Raw genomic sequence first — 11,031 nt, 5'->3', positions numbered from 1 at the left:
TTACTCAAGAACCGGCCAAAACATCATTTGTATTATGATATTATAATGAAACAGTATTATTGTTCTTGTACATAGTGTGTTATTGAGATCTAACATACTTATTTCGTGAAATGTGTAAGTTTTAATTACGTTGATAAATACACAGTTAAATTATTGTTGTAGGCGTAAAATGCAAAAACCAACAATTTACAGTGTTTGAGCACATTATTCACTTAAAATTCTTCATTGTTTCAAAAGGTAGCAAAATATGCGTATGAAAGAAGGAAGCCATTAGGCTTGTAGGTCCCACTTTTTGCTCTTATCGTTACCGTTCTGGAACCCTTTTTCTACAAGAGAGACTACGATGTAGGCATTCGCGAGAGGCAGTTTTGAGATAGGAATAACGGGTGGCCTTGTCGCATTCCGTTTTGGTGACACAGTTCACACGGAATAAAACTTGGCCGCAGGTAGTCTGAGCAAGGCACTAATAATTGCACACCAGTCAGCGAACAGTCGCGTTTCATAGTGTGTTGCGCAAAATTTCACTCTTTCTGCTAACGTTTGCACAAAATATTGAAGGAAGACATTTATTAATATTTCTGTATGAAAAGGTTGCCTCTGGTAATTATTAGCCATGACTTCTATTGTCAGTTTGTAACGGTTACGTAGTTTTGCTTCAAGTACGTTCAGTCTGTTCAGCCTTGGTGGTGCCATTGTCCTAATGTTTTAAGCAGACACATGAAGAATTTTCAGAAAGGATTTTTGCCACTACATTGTCAACTGCTCTACAATTAATGAGCCAAGCTACAATTTCTTTTTATTGTCATTACTGTAAAATAGAGCCAGATAATTCCAATCGTTCTGTGATCAAGTGTTTTGTTCCATATATTGTCATTTTTAACTACAGAGTATTGCTTTTTGATTTCAGAGTCTACATCAATGTTCTTAAATCTTAGTTTCAAATGTAACGGCGATAGTTGTAATGGCAGATGCAGTTGCTGAAGAGTTTCTATACGTTAGAAGTCGTAATGTTACGTAGTTTTGATGGGTCGATTTGCTACATCATTTGAGTAAATCTGATTAGCATAAATAGAACTTCAAATTAAATGACAAGTATTACCTTTAACTGAATTGTGGAAAATCTGAAAATTCAGAAAGAGAGTCAATAAATATCTTGTCACTTCAGTTCTGGTTCTCAACTGTAAGTTTTAACTTTATTAAATATAGCTTGAATAACTGTTCCAAACTGAACACACTTAACGTTCAAAATTCGTTACTTCAGAATGTGGCGACCGTATCTAGTGAACAGAAGCATTAAATTTCAGGAGAAATTTCTACGAGTGAGGTAGTCAAAGCTCCTGTCTCAGTTGTGAACCGAAATAAAGATGAGTAGCTAAGTTTGTCGAATACTATGTTGCTAAATGCTATGCCCCAATCGTTTGTCAACTAAACTATTCAAAAGAAATTCGGTAGCCAAACTAACACGCGGTCAAGATTAGTTACAGAGTACAGTGGTTGTTGAGTTAAGTGTTCAAAGCGCAAATTTTGTAGTTATGTGGGCTCGCATTTACGGTTTTAGATGATACTACAGACAGACGATGTCGTAGCAAGGTCATGCTGCTTCACAGACGCGATTTTACTCTCGAAAAAACCAACGTAAGTGGGACACTACATCTGAGAATGGGAAAGTAGGCTAAAGACTTGTTATAATATCTAATATACATGCCCAAGTTTCAAAAAAAGATAAGGAATTCAGCTATGTGTCGAAAATCCAATCTGTAGTTTATTACAGTTCTAGATTTCAGCTATTGAATAGAAATCCTCAGCGCTTTTAAATTGAGTCATATAGACTCGTCATGCTTGGGCAATACATGTTATTATACGACTTAAAGACGTACGAATTCTGAGGCAGTTGTTTACAAAGCAGTACAAGCAGCCATAGCTTAGAGCTTAAGGTTCGTGCACAAGTTGTTTCTCTGAGAACCTCCAATATCTGTTGAGCTGTTGTAATATGTGTTTCACTCTTTCAGACGTTAACAACACATACCTGCATTAATCCTCTTTGTAAATAATCCATCATTAGTTGCCACATTTCGTCATTACATATATAAGTACTTACAGGTTCATACATAAATTCGCATTATAAATTCAGGTATAAACGTAAGAATGTTTTTGCTGTTGATCTGCGGAGGGTTTTTTAAAAACAGCTTTCTTGTTATTTCCAAACAATGATACGTTGGTTGTATTATCTATTAAGCAGTATAACATTTCAGAAATTGTGTAGCTCATTAACTTGTCATTTAGTTTGTAATTAATTTGTAAGTACATATACAGAAAATATCTGAAATTAAATGTTTTCTTAATTATAAAAGAAACCAGAGGAAAAGCACCAGACCTCATCAAAATAAAATAAAAATGGATTTACTTTCTTTTAAAATACTTTATTTATGTTTCAAGTACTTGTATACACCATCACTTCATTACATTTGAAGTCTAGCACAGGTGAGAGAGGATTACAAATAAGAGCTGAATAAAATGGTAAGTTCATTACGTCAGCCAGAAAAATTTCTTAATCCACACAAATATTATCTATAATGGGCGTCTCTGAGTGGTAAGGGTAGTTGTGAGTTTGATGATGTAACACCTGCCAGAAGAAATAATTGTGGTTGGTGACAAACGGAAGTGACACTAGAAAAGTGACATCATACTGATATGGGGCGACTAGATAGTTCCCTGGAAGGATATCTTTCTCATTTCTGAAGATGTCCTGAAAACATTACTTCAAAGCTAATCAAGTTTCATATATTTTTATGAAGACTGCACGTATCCACCCTTAAAATACTTCATACGTTTTTTAGCAACTGTTTATCTCAGTCGAATTAGCTCCTCAAAATTCCACTCAAGTCATATCTGCAATACACATTAAAGCTGAATATACATCGTATTTTTTCCATTTCTTCTAATCTTTCAGATTAAATGAATTTTGGTAAAAAATTAATGCTCCACCTACAGAATGAACTTTAACAACTGCATTAAGAGAGACGTCGAGTTTCGTGTGTCGTAGCTCGTTTACGAAAACAATATAAGGACTTGTAAGTGCATATTCATGTTCCTGATAATTTAATAAGTTACAAAATCATGTTTTCATCACCGACCTGTTACTTTCTGATAGATTACTACAAATTACGTGAATTAAGCTTCGATAGCTTAGTGAAAAAAAAAACGGACAAAGCCCGTTCGCAAAAGGCTTCAGTTTAACTAGTCGACGTCGAGGTCGTTAGAGGCAGAACACTGGAGAGTAAGAAAATTTCCCTGAACTTAAACAATTATTCTAGCACTCATCATGATAAACTTTAATCTTTGTGGTCCAGATAGAAATTTGAAATGAACAACAACTGCTGAATACAATTCAATTTCTTTGCCACATCGTTTAGTATCATTCAGTGGAATTAAATCATCGACAACATATTTCACTTAACGTCAGTCCACGACTCTTCAAGAAAGTGACCAGAAACGCACGTTCCATCAATCTCTGAGAGTGGACTACCAGAGGAGATTAAATAGTTTTGAAGGCCAAATGACGTAGTGAATAACGCAAGAGAAGCAGGCTCTTACTTTCCCTGGTATTTCAGCGAACCCTATTATAACAAATCTGCAAAGGTGGTAGACGATGCCTGGATCCATGATAAAAATGACTTGAATTTACTTGGGACTGCCAAATTTGGGATGTTGCTGATTGACAAGGACAGCATTCTACGACATCTCATATTAATCTCTGTGACAATTTCTGTAGCAAAACATTTTGTGAGCTATGATCTGGGAAATTTTTGCGTGTAATTTTCTGATCCATACGAAAATACTTCACAGATTTGGCCAAGAAACCATCCTAAAAGATTACTAGTGAAGCCTGACAATGTCAGGGAGGCGACGGCGGTCTTAATGTGGTTTATTAAATAATTTGATTTTTACGTAAAAACAAGTTTCATTGCCTAGGCCGCAATTTTTCTGCTACAATTAAAGTACGATAACTAGTTTTGGTTGCTGTCTGCAACGTGAAAAGCATTGGAAATTGGAAAGATTCGTTAGCTGTGTTCATGCAATAACCTGCATTCATAAACACCAAGAGAATAGTAGTACATAGTTTAAAAACAACCTGGCTTGCTCACGGTGATGTTTTTAAGCTACGTACTGTTATTGCCTTGGTATTTACGAATTAATGTGATGCTTGTTTTTCACGTGTGGAACGATCTGAAGATGGTTGCAGAAATAACAAAGAACCGACTAGCTATTTCTGTGTCTCTAATTAACTTTACAACGACGAGGTGTCAAACCTTAACCATCCTTCTTTCCCAAATTCCCTCGATCTTTTCCCTGCCTAACCCCCTCCATATTCACATTCTCTTCACGAATTCTCCGCAACGCATCCATCGAAAGGGGTGGGAAGTATAGTACCGCGTTACATCATCTCCAGCTCATTTTATATTAAAAATATTAACTGGCCGACACACGGAAGGTGCCTCTACGGCAGCCTACTGCCCCTGTGACTTGGGTCTAGTGCCAGGAGGGGGAACGTCCACGTTGCGGACGTCTATGCACGTGGCGATGTTGCGCCTATCGATGACGAAGCCCTCCGGACAGCCGCACATGAAGCCGTTCGCGACGTTGACGCACAGGTGCGTGCACGGCGCGTACCTCCTGCCGTTCTTGTCACGCGCGCACTCGTCGTGGTCGTCGCACGACTTCTGGTCGTCCATGAGGAAGTAGCCCTTCCTGCACTTGCATTTGTAGCTACCGATCGTGTTCACGCACTTGTGAGAGCACTCAGACATGTTTCGCCGACATTCGTCGATATCTTCGCACGACTTCTTATCCGGCATCAGAGAGAAGCCTTCTTGGCATCTGCAGCTAAAGCTGCCATCTGTGTTCTCACATTCCTGGGCGCATCCAGACATGTTTCGGCCACACTCGTCTATATCCTGGCATGACTTCTGATCGTCCTGTAGGAAATAGCCCGGTCTGCATTTGCAGCTGTAACTGCCAATTGTGTTTTCACACTCGTGAGCGCACCCTGAAATATTTTCACTGCATTCGTCTATGTCTAACCACATGTCCCTATAAACGTCAAAATAAAACCCTTTCAGATATCCGCCCCCACATGTGCTAGATTCGTTGAAGGAAGTATTATTACCTATCGACTCAATTACACCACTACGACTTGTACCATTTCTCCATATAGAAGAGACAACCTCTTCAATACTCTTACAAGTTATATCTGAATAACAATTTACCGGCTTCGAAAGCATTGCTAAACAGTTCTGGATTTGATCCTTCATAGCAAACTGAAAACTCATTCCAGATACACAAACTCTCGGATCCGCCCACATCTGATGTTGTTTGGATCTTGTATCTTCTTGGAATTGTTTAATATTTTCAATGTTGACAGCTGCTTGGTCACCATACAGCACCTGCAAAAGGGAACCTTCATTTAGACACATAGCATACATACTGAGTCGCTGCATAAAAAATGGTTCAAATGGCTTTGAGCACTGTGGGACTTAATTTCTGATCATCAGTCCCCTAGAAATAAGAACTACTTAAGCCTAACTAACCTAAGGACATCACACACATCAATGCCCGTGGCAGGATTCGAACCTGCGACCGTAGGGGTAGCGCGGTTCCAGACTGTAGCGCCTAGAGCCGCTCGGCCACTCCAGCCGGCAGTTGCTGCATAAATTGGTAGCATTTTTCCATAACGTTAATAAAAGTAGCAGATACATGTAACAGATACTTTAGTCATCAATTATATTCTTCTTCACTGTTAGCAATAGTCTGTCAACGTTGTAATAATTTTTCGATTCCGCGACTGTAGAAATTACGATGTTTTGAAGCGAACAACTCGTCGAGCCATGTTCGGAGCGCATTTTCATCTTAGAAGGAAGTTCCTTGAGGTTGAATAAATAGAGAGCGGACAAGGTAAACATCTGAGGGCACATGATCATATGAATTAGGTGAGTGCGGAATGTTGGCAACCCAACTACTGTGCAATGTTGCTTGTCAGTCTAACACAGCGCCGGTGTGTCTCATCGAGAAGTAGCATCGCTCCACATAGTCTTGCTGGTCGTTGTTCTTGACCTACGTCTGTGAGACGCCTCAGTTATTGACATAAAATGTCAGGAATTATGGTTACACCTCGGGGAAGCAATTCGTAATACACCACACCGTCACTGGTCCACCAGGTGCGTGCACTATCTCTAGTGGATTTGCACAGGTCTTTGTACGGAGAACTATTACTTTGTCTGGCTTCAAGTACTCCTTTCTTCTGCTTACTTCTCGTCACCAGTAACAATAGAGAATAGAAATGACCAATGTTGTTCACGAGCAATCAGAGATGCGCACGGGGCCACCAGCTGATTTTGGTGATTTTGGCTCAGAACATGCGGTACGTACACACTCAGTTTTTGAACCTTTCCCACGTTATCAAACGTCGTGCGGTGGTGAGATGATCGAAGTCCATCACATCTGCCAGTTCTCGAATACGTTGACATATTGTGGATTAATGCGTTTAAGCGATCTTCATCAAACCTCAGGGCCTTCCTGCACGTGGAGCATCACTGACGTCAAAACGGTCTCACTTGAAACGAGGAAATCATTTTCTTGCCGTGCTCGGTCCAATGTCACTATCATCATATATGGCGCAAATCTTCCTGGCTCCCGCCGATTGAACTCAGACAGGAGAATAAGTTAGAAATTTTCCGATTTCCCCATTGGGCACTACATTTTCTAGCGTCCACATCTCCACTAACTCCAAGTGACAAATGATAATACGTAAAACCAGATAGAGTGAACAACAAATAAAAAAATGACAATTTATAAAACTTATACATCTACTTAGTAATTACGCTGTTACAGAAATCAGCGGTTGTAGTTTCACTAATGTTATCAACGGTTAATTTGATTCCTATCCATCCATTTTTCTTTAATCTGCAGCAAAGTAGTTTCAGTTTGATGTCAAACTTCCTGACATGGTTGTTCATTGCTACAGTTGCATAATTTACCATATGACTTTTGTCATTCGTTAATTGGAGTACGCAGTTGATACTTGCAGCCTGAAGTTTCTTGATTTACAGAAAAAGTTCGATATTAGCAAGCCAGTAACAACCATTGAGCTTCTGTAATCTTCTTTAAACCAAAATCACGATAGTCCGTCAGCCTATGAAGCAGCAGTTGTGATGAATTGTGACCAGTTAACTGTTGCTTGATGTTATCATTTCACAGGAAAACTGGGTTTCGTATAGTGTGAGTGACGAATTATAAGATATTTTTTGTAGCTATAAGAGATAATTTACATAATTAATGTGAGGCTTTTCTGTCATAGAGAGGAAAGGTACCGTATTTTGCTCTATACTCACCAACCACAAACACGGCAGCTGCACAGGAGATACCTCTTCAAAAATATAACATAGCAATGTTGCGATGTGAACCAGTCTGGCGAGGTGGGGAAACAATTGACACAGCAGTACTTAATCGGAAGATGGTGGAAGCCTTTCCACACCGGTGGCCACCGAATGTATAGTAAGTGTAGAAAAAACATGGTAAAACCCTAGCAAGCGCATCTCAGAAGTGTAGAAGTACCTTTCCATTTTACACTAAAATCACTTCTGTTAGTATCCTAACTCTGTCACTACAGAGTTGTGACTCACCATCTAGAATGCTGTCCATGGACCGTAGTTCGGCTCTGATTAGGGCAGCCTGCCCTGAAACCACAGTAACTGGAGCCACCACAACATCGGGCCAGCACTTTCTCTGCAAAGCAGCAGACCGGCCATCAACACGGGGAAGTAGGTCACTGCCATTAAGTCATCTGCCAGTCACGTGCTGGACAGTGCAGAGTGTGAGAGACGTGTGACAGCACACGTGGTCTCATCTAGATGAGACCACCTCAATCGACACTGACAGAAGCAGTTGTTTCACGAACCACTGTCTGCTGACACAGGAAGCCACTGGATGCCTCAGCCACAGTGATCAATGGGGAGAGCTGAAATAAAGCTATTTTGAATTTTAGGCTGGTTGACTGGCGCTGAACCGTGTCCCCCTGCACTCTAAATCCACCAGCTATTACAGCTGATATCAGAGAACTGGCGTCGCCTTTTCAGTGCAATGTCTGAACATACGGTAAGTCAAGAAATCTAATAATTGTTGTCAAAATATCTTAAAAAACGTAACTCCGCCCCAACAGGCCATGAAGGATAAACGGTACCGACCGGCCGCCCTGTCGTCCTCAGTTCACATGCGTCACCGGATGCGGATGTGGAGTGCATGTGGTCAGCACACCGCTCTCCCACCCGTATGTCAGTTTACGAGCCTGGAGCCGCTAACTCTCAATCAAGTAGCTCCTCAGTTTACCTCACAAGAGGCCGCGTGCACCCCGCTTGCCAACAGCGCTCGGCAGACCGGATGGTCACCCAACTAAGTTCTATCATTGCTCGACAGCGCTTCAATTCTGTACTCTGACGGGATGCTATCGGCTATTACGCGTCATATATACACAGTGTAATTTGGAAGATAATTCGGCACCGTCTACAGAGTCAGTGTCAGTAAATGTTTCATTAGTAGGCATTACAGGCATATGGATAGACAGTTCTGAGAATCAAAATGGCTCATAATTAGATATAAGTTAACGTATTTTCTTTTGTTAGTCTTGTGATTGTTGATGTTTGAAAATGAGTATCGAGAAGAGCAAGGTTTTGAGAGAGTCAGAGACACAAAGAGTATCACAACCAGAGTCAGTGCGTATATTGTCAAAAAAGGTAGCATAATTAGCAGCTGTTAACAGGCAGTTACGTCGCCTAGTAGAAGCACAGTCACTACAGCGATATATACATTTCTCAGCCACAAGTATAGTTGCTCCTTTCTCTGGTACGATAACAGCGGATGTGCTACTGTTTGTAGACATTTTTAGAAACTAGGCAGAGATGGAAGGATGGTCTGATAAGGAATTTTCAAAGGTAGCAAAATTAAGATTCACTGGGAAAGCAAAAGCTTATATGAGTAAGAAATATCTCGAGTGGTCTAGAACATTTGAAGAATTTAAAAAGGTGTTAGTTCAAAGGTACACAAATCAGAACAGCGCCAGATATTCTGAGGAACAGTTGGACATGGTATGAAAGGGATGTGGCAGACTTCTATCGTGAATGAAGTAATTTTACAGGAGAGTGATCAGAAGGCGCTTGAAACATTTTAAAGTTGGTCGCCTTCGGAAATGTCTGGGAGACTACAAACAGGATTCCGAATGATTTGTACACAGCTGCTAGAGCGACAGTAGAATGAGAGGAAATTGATCTGTCAACCAGGTTGCGAGTTATACGGACTGTGTTTTCGGCTAGACGTTACAGACGTGTATAGTTGGGGCATGTGCAAAAGCAACATAGCCAGCCAAAGGACAGTGGGAGTAGAGGCAGAGGTCAACATAATACAGAATAATGATAATGGTAGTATGGGGATGAAGCAAGCGTTAAATGCCAAAGCAAACCTGAGGTCCAACTACAGGTATTCACAGTAAAATTAGATGCTACGAAGTTGTATGCAGAGGTGGATTGTGCAGTCAGAGGAATAGTGAGGAAGAAGAACTGCACGAGACTGTCGGGCACAGGAGCACATTTGTCAGTTACCTGTGAAAATCGGGTGTTGTCGAACTTAAAAAACTGAGCCCATCACAATATACGAGTAAATTGCGTAGAATGGGGAATAGCAACTTCACATCGTTGGAATCGGTGGACATAGATTTTTAACTGGTTACAGGTCAGTTCAGACGATATGTAGAGATTATGCCACATGAGAGAGACGGCTATGACTTGATTCCGTTGTGGGATATCTTGCATCAGCATTGTGGCAAAATCAACCTCAGGCGACAATGGTGGAGCTTGACAGCAAAATTCTTCAGCTGGGCGAAACTGCTGCCAGTGTAGTTATGTCACAAGGAGCCTATCAAAATGACACAACGTTTAAGCTGGGAACATTCACACTAAGAGTCGATTCACACAGATGGGTACCTAAGGGTACCGGTAATTCGCTTTGGGTTAATCTTAAGTCGACTTTACTAGTAGGGGTGATGTGTGTGTGGAAGTAAATATAGTATTGGATCAGGCAGATGTCTTAGTGAAAAAAAGCACTGTATGCCAACAAGAGGTAAATGGTTGATAATTGGTACCTGTGTTTGTGGATAATTACATCACCGAGGATTTATGGTTAATGAAGGAATTGTTCGTCACTAACATGAATATCTGGGAGAATGAGGAATGGGTTACGTGGGGTGTCATCTATGGACAGTTGCCATTGAAACTTCATTACAAGGAAAATTGCAGCGCCTAAACGGGAGTGATAAGCAACATTGGAATTTAAAAAGGTGTTAGTTTTTTTCCAAAAATACCATTGCCAGCAATGCATATTATGCAGCACCAAATATCAATGGGAATAAGTCACCGGTTTACCACAAGCCACACAAAACACTTGCAGCCAATTCTGGAGCAACTCTTCTATCAGCAGCTGAAAAGGATGGGATTATTGAGGAATGTAATAGCCCATTGGGGACCAGAATTTTCGTCGCGTCCATTATAATACAGGTTTCGCTGAGACTATCGACACTTGCATACTAAGACTATAATGGATAACTACCCTTTGCCAGTCATTATAGAAACTGTAGACAATTAGACCACTGCAAGTATTTTTCGACAATAGACTTAAGAAATGGCTCTATAGGACTGACGAAAGGCAACAATTTCTTCACCATGGCAACATTATCAATTGATAAAGATATATACAGGACTGAAAAACGCACCTGCAACGTTTCAGAGGTTGTTTGATGGAGTTATCAGAAAGCTGAAGCTATGTCAATGCATGATGTATCTTGATGATATAATCGTCTTTGCGAGTGATACAGAGTAGCACATACAGCGCCTAAGGGAAGTATTCCTGTGATTGAAGGCGTCAATTTTCAGAACTGAGCAGTATAATTTTGTATTAGAAGAGGTGGCATACCTTGGTCACTCAAGTAGT

The 11,031-nt window shown here is 40.5% G+C and overlaps 1 protein-coding gene across 2 annotated transcripts in view; it reads right to left on the bottom strand.

Annotated features, from left to right (window-relative positions):
- Positions 1–2,433: 2,433 nt before the first annotated feature.
- LOC126269938 (fibulin-1-like) overlaps positions 2,434–11,031 on the bottom strand; it is a 61,493-nt gene continuing 52,895 nt past the window's right edge. For both annotated transcript variants that reach the window (XM_049974030.1, XM_049974031.1), the window contains exon 3: positions 2,434–5,444. In XM_049974030.1, the coding sequence (XP_049829987.1) occupies positions 4,509–5,444 (936 nt within the window). In that variant the 3' untranslated portion in view covers positions 2,434–4,508. The remainder of the gene's footprint in view (positions 5,445–11,031) is intronic.

This window comes from Schistocerca gregaria, chromosome 1 (genome assembly GCF_023897955.1).
Source record: "Schistocerca gregaria isolate iqSchGreg1 chromosome 1, iqSchGreg1.2, whole genome shotgun sequence".
In the NCBI taxonomy this organism is placed as follows: Eukaryota; Metazoa; Arthropoda; class Insecta; order Orthoptera; family Acrididae; genus Schistocerca; species Schistocerca gregaria.
Note: the sequence above shows the minus strand (reverse complement) of the source record. Positions and strands in the feature narration are given on the sequence as shown.